The sequence below is a fragment of the Cervus elaphus genome, chromosome 7 (genome assembly GCF_910594005.1).
Source record: "Cervus elaphus chromosome 7, mCerEla1.1, whole genome shotgun sequence".
NCBI lineage: Eukaryota > Metazoa > Chordata > Mammalia > Artiodactyla > Cervidae > Cervus > Cervus elaphus.
The window spans coordinates 27,726,283-27,743,407 of record NC_057821.1 but is presented as its reverse complement, the minus strand read 5'-3'; the positions used below and the strand labels follow the sequence as shown (position 1 = coordinate 27,743,407).

Below are 17,125 nucleotides of genomic sequence, written 5' to 3'. Positions count from 1 at the left end.
TAAGAGACAGGTTTCCCAGGTGGCTCAGTGGTAACAAATCCATCTGCCTGTTGAGGAGACTGGGTCAGGAAGATCCCCTAGAGGAGGAAATGGCAACCTACTCCAGTATGCTTCCCGAGAAAATTCCATAGACAGAGGAGCCTGGTGGGCTACCGACCTCGTGTCACAGAGCTGGACATGACTGGAGCGACCGAGCATGCATACACAGGCAGGAAGAGACAGTTTTCTTAGTATCTTGTTTTCTGGGATAAACAAAGATGCCATGTGTCTGAGCCATTTATGAGCCACATGGGGCCCTCCTGGGCAGATGTATGTGTGTACATGCTATAAACACACAGGCACCCAGACCCAACCAGTAGTGCTGGTAGCGGGGCATTGGAATGAGAGGGGTTAACAGGGAAGGACTCAGTCTCTCTCCAGGCCATGATTTCCTCAGATTCCCTCAAGAGCTCAAGGCTTCTGGGAAGCCCCCGTCCCAGTTCTGGGTCTGGGGCCAGTTGCAGTTCTTGCTTGTCACATGATTTCCCGGCTTATCTGGGCTAGGGGAGGAGCAAGGTCCAGAGTCAAAACTCTGCTCCAAGCCCTGGGGTAACGAGAAAGGAGCAGGCAGGCAGGAGGGTCTGAACCCCTCGGATCCTCTAGCCATGAGGCTGCTCTGGGGTCTGATCTGGGCGTCTGGCTTCTTCGCCTTGTCTCTGCAGAAGCCCAGGTCTTGGAGGCAGGATGTGGACAGTTTGAACAGGGCCAGGGCTGGCGAGGGGAGAGTGGGCTCAGAGGGTCCTGATTCGGGGGGAGGGGTGGAGGCTGGCTGCTGACTCGCACCTGTTCTTCCCAGGTTGCTCCTGTTTTCTCCTTCTGTGGTTCGCATAGGGGTCCCCCTGTCTGTGGCCGTGAAACTCCAGGATGCTCCTTCAGGACAGGTGGTGAGAGGATCCGTGTTCCTGAGGAACCCATCCCACGTTAATGAGCTCTGCTCCCGGAAGGTGGATTTCAGCCTCAGCTCAGACAGAGACTTCATACTCCTCAACCTCCCGGTAACGGCCCCACTCCCTCCTGTTGCCGCCCAGGGCCTCCCCTTCTGTTCTCCTCTGTCTTCTTGGAAACATCTTTGTCTTCTCATCCCCCTGCTCCCTTCCTCCCCTCCCACCCCTGTGGTACTTTGTCTTTTAGTCTGTCTTTTCCCTTCTGCTCTGTCTCTGACCCACTCCCTGTCCCTCTCCTCACAGATTCCGCAGGAACGGGCCAGGATCTGTCGCCTCCATCTCCTCCGCGGAGCCCCCAAGGTCCAGCTGATGGTGCAGTCATCATGGCTAAGGGACTCTCTGTCCAAACAGACAGACATGCAGGGTGTCAACCTGCTGTTCTCCTCTCGCCGGGGGCACCTCTTTCTGCAGACTGACCAGCCCGTTTATAACCCTGGCCAGCGGGGTGAGTCTCGGTGCCAGGGCCTCCACCTTTCATGCCTTCCCAGCCACTTGAGTGAGGTAACCTGAAGCCCCTCACAGGAAGGCTGCTTTGCAAACATTTGTTCTCCTTCCCTTCGCTTTCTGGGAGGGGGTCAGGGGTCCAGGGCCCACCCTCTCATGGCTTCTGCTCACCTCCTCATCCTATATTTCCAGTTCGCTACCGAGTCTTTGCTCTGGATCAGAAGATGCGCCCGGCCACTGACATCCTCACGGTCACGGTGGAGGTGAGCCCCCGACCTCTGACCTTCCTAATGGGCCAGGGCTGCTGAACTGGCTTCTGACCGTGACTGCTTCACTCCCATTGCAGAACTCTCAAGGCTTCCGTGTGCGGAAAAGGGAAGTGGTTGCTCCCTCCTCCATCTTCCAGGACAACTTTTTGATCCCAGACATCTCAGCGTGAGCATCTCTCTCACAGACTACCCCACTGACACTTCTCTAACTCCCACTTCCCGCAGCTGGCCAACTACATACTGCACCTGAGCTCCCTCAGCCCCTGGATAGCCCCGTAGTCTCCTCCTAGGGAGCTGGGTCAGCGGTTGTCAGTGGACCTCTTACACAAGTGGGCTGAGTCTCTCCTTTATCCGTCCTCAGGCCAGGAACATGGAAAATCTCAGCCCGATTCTCAGACAGCCTGGATTCCAATAGCAGCACCCAGTTTGAGGTGAAGAAATACGGTGAGAGCTGGAGACGGGAAGGACAAGCACCCCTTTTCCGCAAGGAGGAAGGGGTGGAGCAGAGGTGGGGGTGCAGGGTCAGGGAAGGGAGACGCTGCTGCCACAGCCCCGAGGGGAGGGAAATATCTTAAGGGTCCTTTCACGAGTCTGATCTCCCTCCCTTTGCCCTGGGTCAGTTCTTCCCAACTTTGAGGTGAAGATCATCCCTGAAAACCCCTACATCCTGACGACACCTGGCTTTCTTAGTGACATCCAAGTGGTCATCCAGGCCAGGTAACTTCCCCTTGCTCGCGGTCCCTCACACTGGGCCTGGTGCCAGGACGCCCCATGCAGCGTGAACGTGCTGTGGAACCCCACTTCCCTCCCTCGCCCCAGCCCTCAGCCCCTCTTCTGGATCTCTCCTTGGTGGCAGGTACATCTACGGGAAGCCAGTGCAGGGGGTGGCATATGTGCGCTTTGGGCTCCTGGGTGAGGACGGTGAAAAGACTTTCCTGCGGGGCCTGGAGAGTCAGACCAAGGTAGGAAGGAGGGTTGAGGTGCGTGAGGTGGGTGAGGAGAGTGAGGCAGCGTGAGGAGGTGGGGTGGGAGACTCGAGCCTCATCCTCTGTCCTGTCTTCTTCTTTGCCCCAGCTGGTGGATGGCCAGTGCCAAATTTCCCTCCAAAAGGCTGAGTTTCAGGGTGTGCTGGAGAAGCTTCATATTAGCATTAATGACCTCCCAGGGCTGCGCCTCTATGTTGCGGCAGCCGTTATTGAGTCTCCAGGTGAGTGGCTTTCCCTGATTTTAACCTTGGACCCTCACCTCTGACCTCCGAGCTGACCTCTGTTCTCTAGCACCAACGCCATCCAGCTTCCCCTCAGCTGGGACACAAAGTCAGGAAAGACCCAGAGGACTCTCTCTACAACTGCATTTCTGAGCTGTTTCCGGGAAAGGTGACCTTCCTACTGTCTCAAAATATTCTTTTCCATGCATCCATCCACGCATCCCTCCATCTATCCCTCTGTCTAAAACACATTCCTCCATCCATCCATCTATCCATCTATCCATCCATCCATCAATCCATCTATCCAGCCAGCCATCCACCCATCTCATCCATATATCCCTCTATCCATCCATCCATGTATCTGTCATCCATACATCTATCAGCAGAGGTGTGTTATACACCATCTGTGTGCTGTTTCCTGTGTTGGCCTCAGGAAACATAGAGATGAGTAGGAGGCAGCTTGACCCTGAAAAGTTCAACCTTGGTGGAGGGAAACACTAGAGTGGCCCCTTCACCGCCCCCAGTGCTCCTTTTCCTCTCTGCCCAGGTCTCTGTGTCCACATTTCTCCACACTGTATCTTGCAGGAGGAGAGTTGGAGGAGGCAGAGCTCACGTCCTGGCGTTTCGTGTCATCTCCTTTCTCCTTGGATCTAAGCAAAACCAAGCAGCAGCTTATACCCGGGGTCCCCTTCCTGCTGCAGGTTTCTTCTGGAAGGGGGAGGATGACCAGTGGAGGCAGGGAGCGGGGGACAGGAGGGCACAGCGTCCCACTGACTGCACTCTTCCCTCTGCCCCTCCCTGTTTACCTAGGCCCGGGTCCGTGACATGTCAGGCTCCCCAGCCTCTGGCATCCCCGTCAAAGTGTCTGCCAAGTTGTTTTCTGGATCTACTTCTAAAAACGAGGACTTTGAACGGAACACAGATGGGAGTGGCCAAGTCATTGTTTCCATTGGTGTTCCTCCAACCATCTCAGAAGTGCAGCTCTCGGTAGGACCCCACCCTCACGGGAGTGGGTGGTCTAGGAGAGAAGCTTCCCAGGCTGGCAGGTGGAGGGGGGGAAGCTGGATGCCTGGGCCCTTTCCATTGACCCTGCGACCCCTGACCTCTCTCCAGGTGTCTGCAGGCTCCCCCTACCCTGCTGTAGGTGGTCTCAGCGTGAAAGCCCCCCTGTCCAGAAGCTCTGGGTTTCTGTCCATTGAGTGGCAGAATCCTCGACCTCTTAAAGTTGGAGAGACTCTTAACCTAAACCTGCAGGCCGTGGGCATCAGTGGGAGCTTCTCACACTTCTACTACATGGTGCGCATGACTGGGCTACAGGGGAGGACAGGGGTGGGAGGGTCTCAAGCAGGAAGGAGCCCTCAGGGTGGGTGGTGGTCTCAGGGCTGAGGATGGGCAGTGAGGAGCACCCTGCTCTCCCCCAGATCCTGTCCCGGGGCCAGATCGTGTCTGTCCATCGAGAGCCCAAGAGACACCTGACCTCCATCTCCGTGTTTGTGGACCATCACCTGGTGCCCTCCTTCCACCTCGTGGCCTTCTACTATCATGGGGGTGTCCCGGTGGCCAACTCCCTGCGAGTGGACGTCCAGGCTGGAACCTGTGAGGGGAAGGTAACTGGCATCGGAAGAGATGGTGTGTGTGCGTGTGCTGGGAGGATTAAGAGAGAAGAGTGGATGACTGCAAATGGGGTGATTTAGTTTGGGGTGCACTGAGGATGCACAAGACTGAAAGAATTCTCCCCACCCTAACTGCCCCCCCACCTGCCACCTCTGCCAGCTGGAGCTGAACGTAGACAGTTCCAAGGCGTATCGTCCTGGGGACACTGTAAAACTCAACCTGCAAACAGAGTCTCGAGCCCTGGTGGCCCTGGGAGCTGTGGACACGGCACTGTATGCTGTGGGTGGCAAGTCCCACAAACCCCTCGACATGGTCAAGGTTGGTCAAGTCCTCTCTCTGATCCTCCCTTCCCTCCGAGCTCATCCTCCTGCTGCCTGAAGCCCATGTCAGCCACTAGAACTCACTCACCTGGACTGTTCTCAATCCTCCCTCGAGCCGTGGCCCTGGTGGCCTCTGTTTCCACTCTCTGTGTCTCTCTCGTACTTGTCTGGACCCTGCCCTCTCACCTGCAGCTGAGTATGTGATCGTGGCCACAGTCTCTCTTGCCTCTGCAGCATCTCTCCTTTCCTCACCAGGTCTTCGAAGCTATGAACAGCTATGACCTTGGCTGTGGTCCTGGTGGTGGAGACAGTGCCCCTCAAGTGTTCAAGGCAGCCGGTCTGGCCTTTTCTGATGGAGACCATTGGACTGAAATCAGAAAGAGTGAGGACAGAGGAGGAAGGGGAGTGGGTGGTGGGAGGATAAGGAAGAAGGAGGGGCTTGAGGGGGAAAGACAGGAAGAGGAGGGGTGGAAGGGCTGGGCTGGGAGGGGGAGACTCAGTGGGGAGTGGGAGGCCCTGCACCCTCTGGCTGACTGCAGTCCTGGTCTCTACCAGGTCTGAGCTGTCCGAAGGAGTCAAAGCCTCGGAAAAAGAGAAACGTGAACTTCCAAAAGGCAATTAATGAGAAGTGTGAGTTGAGGGTGCCCATGAAATTCTCTAGGGCATCCCTGGCGGCTCAGATGGTAAAGAATCTGCCTGCAATGCATGAGACCTGGGTTCGATCCCTGGGTTGGAAAGATTGCCTGAAGAAGGGAATGGCTACCAGCTCCAGTATTCTTGCCTGGAGAATTCCATGGACAGAGAGGCCTGGTGGGCTACAGGCTGTGGGTCAAAAAGAGTTGGACATGCCTAAGTGACTAAGACACATGAAGTTTTCCACTTGGGCCCAAGGGTCAGGATGCAGGTCTGCCTGTTGGGTCCGCTGCTCCCGAGTGAGCCAGTGCATGGTGTCCGGGCTAGAAATCCAGACACCATAGTTCTGGGGTGAGACCGAGGGCGGGGGGGCGGTGCTCTGCTTTTACCACCTTCAATTTCCTGGTCTCTCAGGGTGAGTCCTGGTACATCTAGAGGTCGGGCCGGGGGATGAGGTGTGCCTCACGCTGACCCTCACCTGGTCCTGCAGTGGGCCAGTACACTTCCCCCGAAGCCAAGCGCTGCTGCCTCGACGGGCTGACGCAGTTGCCCATGGTGCGCACCTGTGAGCAGCGGGCAAACCGGGTACAGCCGCCGGCCTGCCGCGAGCCCTTCCTGTCCTGCTGCCAGTTTGCTGAGAGCCTGCGCAAGAAGGCCCGGACCAGGGGCCAGGTGGGCCTGGCCCGAGGTGAGGAGCTGGGTGGGGCTGGGGGACTGGCCAGGGCCCCTGGAGGGTCAGGACGGCCTTCTCAACACTGACCTGCATGGTGTCCTCCCCGCAGCCATGGAGCTCCTGCGGGAGGAGGACCTGATTGAAGAGGATGACATCCCCGTGCGCAGCTTCTTCCCCGAGAACTGGCTTTGGAAAGTGGAAGAAGTGGACCGCTCATCCCAGTGAGGGCGCGTGCGGGGCCTGGCCTTGTCTCTGGGCTGTGTCTCGGGCCTGCCCAGCGTGTGACCCAGCTTCTCACCTTTCCCACTGCAGATTGCGACTGCTGCTGCCAGACTCTCTGACCACGTGGGAGATCCACGGCGTGAGCCTGTCCAAAAGCACAGGTGTGGTCACCGTGCTGTGGCCCTTAGCCTCCCTGTTCCATGCTCCCTGGACGGAGGCTCCCTGCTTGGTCCTTTGCTCTTGGTACAGGAAGGAGGGGCAGAGACCTGGAGATGTCTGCATGCCGAACATAGGGCCAAAAGCCAGAGAGCAGCTGGCAGGGATGGGTGGGAAGTGGGGGGACCAGGGGCAGCCCCTGCCCCTCACTGCTGGGATCCCCTGGGTGTGATGCCCCCAGGCCTCTCATACGTGCCCACTCTCCATCAGGCTTGTGTGTGGCCACCCCGGCCAGACTCCGAGTGTTCCGTGAATTCCACATGCACCTCCGCCTGCCGCTCTCTGTCCGCCGCTTTGAGCAGCTCGAGCTGCGACCAGTCCTCTACAACTACCTGGATAGAGATCTGACCGTGAGGCCCCTTGGGGGCTGAGCGCACGGTGGTGGAGGGGATTGGGGCAGGTGAGCGGTGGGGAGCCTGACTGGGCTGGGACTCTGGCCCTCCCTGTCTTCCTGCCCCCAGGTGAGCGTCCACGTGTCCCCAGTGGAGGGGCTGTGCCTGGCCGGGGGCGGAGGGCTCGCCCAGCAGGTGCAGGTGCCCGCGGGCTCTGCCCGGCCCGTTGGCTTCTCTGTGGTGCCCATCGCAGCTGCTGCCGTGTCCCTGAAGGTGGTGGCTCGAGGATCCTTAGATTTCCCAGTGGGGGACGCAATATCTAAGATTCTACAGGTCGAGGTGAATGGAACCCCCCTGAGACTAGGTTCCCAGCTCCCAGATTCACCCCCTACTCTGTCCCTCTCTCTGCATGAGGCCTGAGGCCACCCCCAAACCCAACGCTGTGGTTCATTTGCATCTCCCACAATTCTGGTGCGACTGTGTTCCTGAAGTTCCAACTCCGGGTCCTGAGGAGTGTGCACTGGGAGGGGCAGGCTGTAGCCTGTGTGGTCTCTCACAGCTACGTTTTCCCTCCACAGAGAGAAGGGGCCATTCACAGGGAGGAGATGGTCTATGAACTCAACCCCCTGGGTGAGTGACCTCCACTCACAGACATCAGTGTCCTGGGGGGTGGTGGGGGGCAGAGGGTGTGGACAGCAGGACAGACCGCTGACTCCCCTCATCTTCCCAGACCCCCGAGGCCGAACCTTGGAAATTCCTGGAAACTCTGATCCCAATATTATCCCTGAAGGAGATTTCAAGAGTGTCGTCAGCGTCACAGGTGGGAGTGTCCTCCAGTCCCTTCCCGGTGCCCACCCTTGGTTTCGTGTGAAACCTGGGCACTTCTGTTTGATCCCGAGACTCCATGACCTTCCAACCCTGGCCCCCAGTCATGCTCTCTTGACCCTCCATCCTGTCCCTCCCCATAGCCTCGGATCCACTGGAAGCTTTGGGCTCTGAGGGGGCCTTGTCACCAGGAGGCGTGGCCTCCCTCCTGAGGCTTCCCCAAGGCTGCGGGGAACAAACCATGACCCTGTTGGCTCCAACACTGGCTGCTTCCCGCTACCTGGACAAGACCGAGCAGTGGAGCATGCTGCCTCCTGAGACCAAGGACCGCGCCGTGGATCTCATCCAGAAAGGTTCTGAGGGCAGCGGCAAGCAGGAGTGAGGGCCAGGAGAGGGCAATTAATGGGAGCTGGGCAGCCCAGGTGGCCAGAGCAGGGAAGAGAGATGTGGTCCCCAGTGGAAATGGAGAGCGTGGCCTGGCCACAGCAGTGGGGGAGTCGGTGTGACCTCAGCTGCCTCTCCTCTCCAAGGCTACACGCGGATCCAGGAGTTTCGAAAAGGAGATGGTTCCTATGGGGCTTGGTTACATCGGGATAGTAGCACCTGGTGAGTTTGTGGGAGTGTCCTGGGTATGTGGGAGGGGCCAGGGCTGGTGGGGGCAGAGCCAGCTATTTTGGCAGGGCAAATAGGAACCCCAGTAGTGGTCCCATGTCCCCTGTAGCATCCAGTTGCTATCCCAAGCCATGCCTTCCTCCCCTCTAGGCTCACGGCCTTTGTGCTGAAGATACTGAGTTTGGCCCAGGATCAGGTAGGCGGCTCACCAGAAAAGCTGCAGGAGACGGCCATGTGGCTGCTGTCGCAGCAACGGGATGATGGCTCATTCCATGACCCCCATCCAGTAATGGATAGGAGCATGCAGGTACGGGGCTGGGAGACTGGGCCAAGAACACAGGAGGGAAAAGTTGTCCTGACCCTCCCCACTCCCAGTTGATGCCCCCTATTCTCCCTACTACAACCAGGGAGGCTTAGTGGGAAGCGATGAGACTGTGGCGCTCACAGCCTTCGTGGTCATTGCCCTTCACCACGGGCTGGCGGTCTTCCCAGACAAGAATTCAGAGCAGTTGAGGAGAGTGGTAAGGCACTCACGTGTTAGCCCTTTGCTGATCCCCTTTCCCCTCAGAAGCCCAGTCTACAGATCTCCCCACCACACACACTTTCTTCCAGGAAAATTCCATCTCAAGAGCAAACACCTTCTTGGGGGCGAAAGTAACTTCTGGGCTCCTGGGCTCCCACGCCTCCGCCATCACGGCCTACGCCCTGTCACTGACCGAGGCCCCCGAGGCCCTGCGGAGTGTTGCCCACAACAACCTCATGGCCATGGCCCAGGACATTGGTGGTGAGGGGGTCCTGGCAGTGAGCCTGGGTCTTGGGAGAGCTTGAGACCCCTGAGTGTGTCCAAAGGGGGAAACGGAACTAATGGAGGCTCTCGGAGGGAATCAGAGCAGACGCAGGGGTGACTGGGAAATCAGGAGAGACTAAAGGGGCAGCGTCAAAGGGCCAGACGACTAAGATCCTCCCCTGTTCACCTGTGGGTCTCCTTTCACTCCAGATATGCTGTACTGGGGCTCAGTCACTACTTCTCCAAGCAACGTCCTGTCACCCACTCTGGCTCCTCGCAGCCCAGCAGACCCCATTCCCCAGGCCCCGGCCCTGTGGATTGAAACCACGGCCTACGGCCTGTTACACCTGCTGCTATGGGAGGGCAAAGCTGAATTGGCTGACCAGGCTGCATCCTGGCTGACCCGCCAAGGCAGCTTCCAAGGGGGATTCCGCAGCACCCAGGTAGGGGCTGTCCTGGGGTTCTAGGGTGGCTGGTCCTGAGACTGAGTACCTGAGGCCTGGTCCATTTTCCCTAGGACACTGTTATGGCTCTGGATGCCCTGTCTGCATACTGGATCGCGTCCCACACCACCGAGGAGAAGGGGCTCAACGTGACCCTCAGCTCCTTGGGCCGCAGTGGGCTCAAGTCCCACGTGTTGCAGCTGACCAACCACCAAGTTGACAAGCTGGAGGAGGAGCTGCAGGTGAACCATGCCCTCACCTGGGTGACCGGGACATCTGGGCCTCCCTTGGCCAGGCCAGAAGCCATCCCCTGTCTGCCACCCCTGATGAATCCCCACGGCCCCTCTTTCTGATAACTCTGTGGGAAGACTTACTGGCTTTGTGATCTGTAGCAAGTTACCCAACTGTGAGCTTCATTTATCTGATCTGAAAATGATTCACGCAGCATCTACAGAGGGTTTAGGAGATGGTGGAGAGAGAATGTGGGTGAAGGTAGAAAGTGTTGAAAAGTGAGGTGGGGAGAGGAGGTAGAGTTATTTTGGTGGAGGAGGTAAGTTGAAGCAACAGTGTGCCCTTCTGACATCTCTTTCCCTTTTCTGCTTGTGACAGTTTTCCCTGGGAAGCAAGATTAACGTGGAGGTGGGAGGAAACAGCAAAGGAACGTTGAAGGTGAGCGCTGGTGGCACTGGGCGGTGGGGCCATCAGGGTGAAGCTGGGGTGTTGAGTGGGAGACCTGCAGGCAGAGCTCATGGTCTGGGAAGGAGGAGGAGACCCCTGGGTTGAGGTTCCCTGTGCTCTGTCCTGGGCACGTGCCCCTCACTCTGCTCTCCTCCCTCACTAGGCGCCTGTCATCCCCTTCAGCCCCTCAGTGCTGATGCTCAAGCACTTGGTGCCTCAACCCTAGTGTCTCCTCTGAGCTCTGAGCATCTCTGCCGTGATTGTGCCCCAAACCTTCTCTTCCTCCTGTGTCTCTTGTCTGGCTGACAGAGTCCATCCCTGCAGGAGCGCAGTTGCCACTCCAGGGGCCATCTTAGGGGCCTCCACAATGCTAAGCTTCTCCTGGTGACCAGGGAAGACTTCTCCTGTTTCTTCCTAGCCCCGCCCACCTCCCCAGTAACTCCTCCTCTGCTTTCTTCCCGGCCCAGCCCACGTCCTCATAACTCCTCCTCTGCTTTCTCCCCAGCCCCGCCCACCTCCCCATTAACTCCTCCTCTGCTTTCTCCCCAGCCCCGCCCACCTCCCCATTAACTCCTCCTCTGCTTTCTCCTCAGCCCCGCCTACCTCCCCAGTAACTCCTTCTCTGCTTTCTCTCCAGCCCAGCCCACGTCCTCATAACTCCTCCTCTGCTTTCTCCCCAGCCCCGCCCACCTCTCCAGTAACTCCTCCTCTGCTTTCACTCCAGCCCCTCCCACCTCTCCAGTAACTCCTCCTCTGCTTTCACTCCAGCCCCGCCCACCTCTCCAGTAACTTCGCCTCTGCTTTCACTCCAGAACAGCCCACCTCCCCAGTAACTCGGCCTCAGCTTTCTAGCTAGCACCGCCCACCTCCCCAGCTGGACAAATCCTCCTATGTAGACACATCTCCTACCTTTGAATGACCTTCAGGATCTTGTCCCACATGACAAACTCCTTTTCCTCCTTCAAGCCTGGGCCAGCAGCCTTTCCTGAACTTTCCATTAAAGCCTCTTCGGTGTTTCTGTACAGTGCTTGCCCCCATGCCAGGACCCTGCCCCCTCTCTCTCTCACCCAACACCTGGGTCCATTTGTATTTCTGGATGGGTCCTGGGGCAGGATGGGAAGGGCAGAAAGCCTCAAAACACTTGGCCCAGGAGCTAAGGGATCCAGAGGCCTTCCATGTGGCTCTGGAGAGAGGTCTGTGGCCCTAAGTGTCCCCATGTCTCCTTCTCACCCCTTGATGAGCCAGGTTCTTCGAAGCTACAATGTTATGGACATGACAAACACGACCTGCCAGGATCTTCAGATTGAAGTGACAGTCATGGGCCACGTCGAGTACACGAGTGAGTGTTGGGGTCACAGGCTGTGGGTCTCTGAGGGGGTGGTGCCAGGGCTGAGCCACAGTGCTGTCCCCTCGCAGTGGAGGCTGAGGAAGACTACCAGGAATACGAGTATGAGGACTCTCCAGCGGGGGATGACCCCGAGGCACACTCCCGGCCCGTGACACCCCTGCAGCTATTTGACGGTCGGAGGAACCGCCGTAGGAGGGAGGCCCCCAAGGCAGCTGAGGAACGGGAATCCAGGGTGCAGTACTCTGTGTGCATCTGGTGAGCCCTGGGGTGGCCCTGGGCATGTGGGTGCTGCTGGGCTGGGAGAGGGACGCAGGGCCGAGGTTGGGGCCGGGTGTCTACAGCCTGGCACCAGGCGTGGGGGGACCCAGACAACAGGCACGTGTCTCCACAGGCGGACTGGCAAGGTGGGGCTGTCGGGCATGGCCATTGCGGACATCACCCTCCTGAGTGGATTCCATGCCCTGCGGGCTGACCTGGAGAAGGTGTGACCAGCCACCCAGAGGGGCGCTTGTGCCCCAGGAGCCCGGCCCTATCCCCGCGGTAACCCCAGTTGCTGAGCCCTGTGATGTGCAGGGCGGCCGGGGGCTTCCTCCGTGTGACTCCCGGCTCCCGTTCCCCACAGCTGACCTCCCTCTCCGACCGTTACGTGAGCCACTTTGAGACCGAGGGTCCCCACGTCCTGCTGTACTTCGACTCGGTGAGCAAGGAGGGTGACAGAGGGGCGCCGAGCTGGCGCTGCGTTTCCTGAGCTCGTGTTAGGAGGTCTCCCAGGAGGCAGGTGTATCAGCAGCTACGGCTCTGGGAGAGAACTTGTGGTGTGAGCAGGGAGACAGGACAGGAGGGGTCAGAGCCTTGGCCAGGGAGGTTCCGCGCTGCCTGCAGGGAGGTGGGGCTGAGCCCCTTCTGTGTCTTGGGGTCCAGGGCCAGTCAGCCGGGGAGGGCTTGAGAGAGCGCCTTTCTTAAATTTGAATTTATTCATCGTGAGGGACTGCTTTTTTGTTGTTGAACTCCCCCTTTATTTGGTTTGTTTGTTTATGATATTCAAGTGTGTTTTGTCTTTTTTTTAAAATGAAGGCGGACCTAGATGAGTTTTTTCCCCCCCCCCCCCCCCCATGGCCTTATTTGACTGACACACAGTTATCAACTCTCTGATGGCCCTCCAAAATTTTTTTTGAATATTTATTGTAACCTTTGGAGAGAAATGTGAAAAATGTATGTTAATACTGTGATACCATTCACCACGTGTTTGTGGGTCGGGAAGGCCCTCTCTGCTCAGTGTGTGCAGAGGGGACAGACCCTGTTGGCTTGAGACCAGGCAGATGAGTCTAGGTGAACACAGTGAAAAATGAGGAAGAGGTCAAGTCAGGGAGCTCACCGTGCAGCTTAGGAAGGAAACTCGTGTGGGATACCAGGCTGGACTGGAGCAGTGTGGCCATAAGGAGAGGAATCAGGGCCTACATGAGTGGCGGGGTCAGAGAGGGCGGCAGAGGGCAAGCACTTGCTGGTACCTAGGAGATAAGTGAGGCCTTAGTTGTATCAGTGAGGCTACGGAGAGGGTGATTGGGTTTGGAGGGCAGGCAGAGGGAACTGGGAGAGTTTAATACATCCTGCAAAAATCCCAATACAAGAATCAGGCTGAACATTTGGTTCAGGAACCACGCGCCTGCAGAGTCTGGGGAGTGGTGAGACCGCCCCAGGAGAGCACAGAGAAGGGGAAGGGACTGCGCTGGGGCCTGTGCCTCTGGGAGGGACAAGCGGGAAGCTCAGAAATGACCAGGTCAGAATCAGGGGTGTTCTGGAAGCTAGCCCTGAGGATAGAGTTTTGTGAAGATGTGTCCATGAAGTGGGACTCTGTGAAGCCGCTCACGGCCCCGGAGATGGGTGAGGTCACCATGTGAGCAGTGAAGTCAGCAGAGACCTTGGGGAGCAGTTTTTAGAAATCCCGAGGCTGGAAGGTAACAAATGGTGAAGGACACTGAAGATAAGATCAACCGGAACCAAACAGGCCAAGCAAATCCATCATAGCGGTCTGCAGGGCCCAGAGGTGGGTCCCTGACTCCCTACCCCCGCCTCCCCCATGGCAGGTCCCCACCTCCCGGGAGTGCGTGGGCTTTGGAGCGGTGCAGGAGGTGCCCGTGGGGCTGGTACAACCAGCCAGTGCCGTCCTGTATGACTACTACAACCCTGGTGAGGCATTGGGGACTCTTGGGAGGGTGGGGTTAGGTGGCAGTGAGGGGTGGCAAGCGAGTCCTGGGGGTCCATGGACTGGGGAGGCAGGGAGAGGCCAGTGCCCTAATGAATGCCCCTCTCTGCTTTTTCCAGAGCACAAATGTTCTGTGTTTTATGGGGCACCACGTAAGAGCAAACTCTTGTCCACGTTGTGCTCTGCGGATGTCTGCCAGTGTGCTGAGGGTGAGACACCGGACCGGGGATCATGGGTGGGAAGAGGCTTGGCTGGGCCTACATGGTCTCACCTGGGCCCCTGACTTCAGGGAAGTGCCCTCGACAGCGCCGGGCCCTGGAGCGTGGGCAGCAGGACATGGAGGGTTACCGGATGAAATTCGCCTGCTACTCTCCCCGAGTGGACTACGGTCAGTCTTCCCTCCCGGGCCCTGGCCCTGACCCTGACCCACCCACCCTCAAGGATTCTTGGTTGCGCCTGCTCCTCTCAGGCCCATGGACAGCCTTGTCATTCTGCACTGACCTCCCGTCCTCTTAGCCTGGGGATAACTAACCTTCCCTCCCTTCTCTTAAACCCCCCACAGCCTTCCAGGTTAAGGTTCTCCGAGAAGACAGCAGGGCCGCTTTCCGCCTCTTTGAGACCCATATCACCCAAGTCCTGCATTTCAGTAAGAGGGGGACAATAAGTGGGCAGGGCTGGGGGCCATACTGGGGAGCTGAGGTCTGGCTTTGGGGCCTTGGCGCCTGGAAGAGTGAAACTGCAACCAGTCTGAGCTTAAAGCCCCGGGCTTGTCCACAGACAGGAATGCAGTCCCACCTGCCCGCTGGGAGTGGTGAGGGTCAAATGGAGGCTTGGCGCAGAGCCCCCCGGCCCCCTGTTGTCCTCCCCCTCCTCTTCCCCTCTGATGACTCTGTGGACCTTCTCCCCTCAGCCAAGGATGCCAAGGCCACCGCTAATCAGACCAGAAACTTCCTGGTCCGAGCCTCTTGCCGCCTTCAGTTGGAACCTGGGAAAGAATATCTGATCATGGGTCTGGATGGGGCCACTTACGACCTCAAGGGAGAGTGAGTTCTCGGGACCCCTCGATCTCCTCCTCTGCCCATGCCTCTCTAGGGAAACTGTCCCTTGTGCCCTCAGAATCCAGGTGCCTCAGGGTCTGCTCCTGACTCTCCACTGACCCCTGCTGACTGCCCCTTTGCCCGCAGCCCCCAGTACCTGCTGGACTCAAACAGCTGGATCGAGGAGATGCCCTCCAAGCGCATGTGCCAGAGCACCCGCCATCGGACACCCTGTGCCCAGCTCAACAGCTTCCTCGAGGAGTATGGTATGCAGGGCTGCCAGGTGTGAGGGCGCGCTCCCAGCTTCCCCAGGAGGAGCCGGAGCTGCGGAAAGGCGGTGCCTGGACTCCTGCCATGCCCTGTGCCCTGACCAGAGCCCTAGGCAAAACCAGGGACTCAATAAAGGCCTTTGGCAGCAAAGTGTCCGTGTGTATCTCCAGGACTGAGACCAGCGTCCCCACCACCTGCTCCAGGTTTTGGGGGGTCCAGGCCAGGGTTGGCATCATCTAAGGCTCCCAGAGCCTGGGTGACCCTTGCAGCGTCCAGCTCTGCCTGAACCCCTCCTTCCCCAGGCGACCCCTTGGGAGCCTGGTGCCACATAGTGACCATGGTGGGCAGCTGACCCTGCGCTCAGAGGATCCCGTGTCCACACTGAGAGCTCCCTTTCACTCTGCCCGAAGGGCACTCCCTGTGCCTGTCAGCCTGTCACTGGGGCCTCAGGCGGGCACTGCACACCAGGCACCTCAGCCCTTCTGCTTCATGAGCAGCTCCCCAGCCGCATGTCCCCCACTGTGCTCATGCCCGTGCCGCTTCTGGGGTCTTGCTTCTGACCGAGACCTGCTCTGTTGAAAGCCTGTTTGACACTGGATCTCTTTATCAGCAGTATTACGTAACTTTCCCAGAATTGTGCAATCCTCAGGTCTGATGATGCCTTCATCTAGATACTGATTTCAAACAGACTGTAAGGCCAACTTTGGTGTTTCTTAATACTCTGAGGGAACTGCTGTTCCCCGGGGTCAACCCTCCCCACCTGCCTGCCTAGCTCTCCCCCATTATGGTAGCACTTCTTGGGTATTCAGGGCTAATCTAGGAATTCATCTAGAGGAGTGTGCTGAGGTCATTTCTGAGGGAAACTGAGCTAACTCAGCAGCCTGCCATTCAGTCACTCAACAGGAATTGTGGACCTCTCACTCCAGGCCATGCCCTGTTCCAGATCCCTATCTTGTGTGAATGGTGTGAGGTCAAGGAGCTGCACGGTTCTGTGGGGCCTCTGAGCAGTTGAGGGCTTTTGAGAAGTGGGCTGGGGAGGCTTCCTGGAGGAGGTGACCTCTAAGTTGGACTCTGCAGGCTTATGAGTGAAGCAAAGGGAGTAGGAGTAGATGAGGGTATTTGAAGCAGAAGAAAAAACATAAAAAGCCCAGAGGCTGGGGACAGAATGGAGCACTTTTGGGGGCATTGTATATCATTTATCATGTCTGGAATTAGGATTTGGCAGTGGTGTGGAAGAGACGAGCTTGGCAAGATACATGGTGTCAGTTATGAAGCGGTGTTCACAAGCAGGCCAGCAGGCCAGGTCACTCTTCGTTTGAACAGAGTCCCCTCCTATTCCATGAATCTTTGAGTAGTTCTAACCTGGGAATTCCTTGGTGACCCAGTGGCTATGACTCTGTGCTACCAATGCAAGGGGCCCAGGTTCGATATCTGCCAAGGGAACTAGTTTCCACATGCCACAGATAAGAACCTCAACTAAAAAAAAAAAAAAAAAAATCCTGCATGTTGCAACTGCAGATCTAATTTTCCCAATGCTGCAACTAAGACCATGTGTAACCAAATAAGTTAATATTTTTTTACAAAAGCATTCTGACCTTCCTCAGTGTTTCAGAGGCTTCTTAGGGCTATTGTCTACATGGCCTGGTCATTGCCCATCAGATCTCTCCCGTAATCTGGTCAGCATGGTGGTGGCATAAAGCCACGTATAAGAGTCAAACATTCAGATATAGTTGTGGCAAGACAGAATGTAGGGCCTGAGATAAATATGAGGAAGGAGCTGGCTGTTCCTGTCCAATCCCAGAAATCCCATGTTTTCTCCCTCCCAGTCCTGGGCCTGGGTCCAGGCTGAGCTGAGCCTCTCCTATCAGGACCCCGAAAAGTGAACTCTTTAGGCTAGTTGGCACCACAGCTGGGATATTGACCCAGGCTCTCTGGTGGCAGAGTCATGCTGTGGTTAAAGCTCTGAGGTCAGCTGGCAGAGAAAGAATGGAGTATTGGGGAATGTGTGA

General features: G+C 57.5%; 1 protein-coding gene across 1 annotated transcript; it reads left to right on the top strand.

Moving 5' to 3' along the window:
• Window positions 1–551: 551 nt before the first annotated feature.
• On the top strand, window positions 552–15,266 carry LOC122697245 (complement C4-like). The gene is made up of 41 exons (XM_043907813.1): window positions 552–709; window positions 836–1,034; window positions 1,227–1,428; window positions 1,620–1,690; window positions 1,774–1,862; window positions 2,058–2,140; window positions 2,317–2,413; window positions 2,553–2,658; window positions 2,771–2,903; window positions 3,489–3,604; window positions 3,714–3,890; window positions 4,017–4,199; window positions 4,325–4,510; window positions 4,677–4,835; window positions 5,093–5,219; window positions 5,393–5,467; window positions 5,961–6,158; window positions 6,253–6,364; window positions 6,456–6,526; window positions 6,792–6,931; window positions 7,043–7,252; window positions 7,492–7,543; window positions 7,644–7,733; window positions 7,882–8,091; window positions 8,269–8,344; window positions 8,501–8,657; window positions 8,758–8,871; window positions 8,963–9,134; window positions 9,348–9,580; window positions 9,655–9,822; window positions 10,190–10,249; window positions 11,504–11,597; window positions 11,675–11,861; window positions 11,998–12,088; window positions 12,229–12,303; window positions 13,691–13,793; window positions 13,929–14,018; window positions 14,099–14,197; window positions 14,372–14,455; window positions 14,720–14,852; window positions 14,994–15,266. Exons 1-41 carry the CDS (start codon window positions 645–647, stop codon window positions 15,133–15,135), a joined length of 5,229 nt encoding a protein of 1,742 aa, XP_043763748.1. The 5' UTR covers window positions 552–644; the 3' UTR covers window positions 15,136–15,266.
• Window positions 15,267–17,125: the final 1,859 nt, after the last annotated feature.

What these genes read in the sequence shown, in the direction of transcription:
- LOC122697245 (XM_043907813.1), top strand. Translation starts at nt 645, where the DNA reads ATGAGGCTGCTCTGGGGTCTGATCTGGGCGTCTGGCTTCTTCGCCTTG. An exon ending in CGTGGATCTCATCCAGAAAG is followed by an intron (nt 8,092 to 8,268) that starts GTTCTGAGGGCA and finishes CTCCTCTCCAAG; the next exon opens with GCTACACGCGGATCCAGGAG. An exon ending in CACCCAAGTCCTGCATTTCA is followed by an intron (nt 14,456 to 14,719) that starts GTAAGAGGGGGA and finishes TTCTCCCCTCAG; the next exon opens with CCAAGGATGCCAAGGCCACC.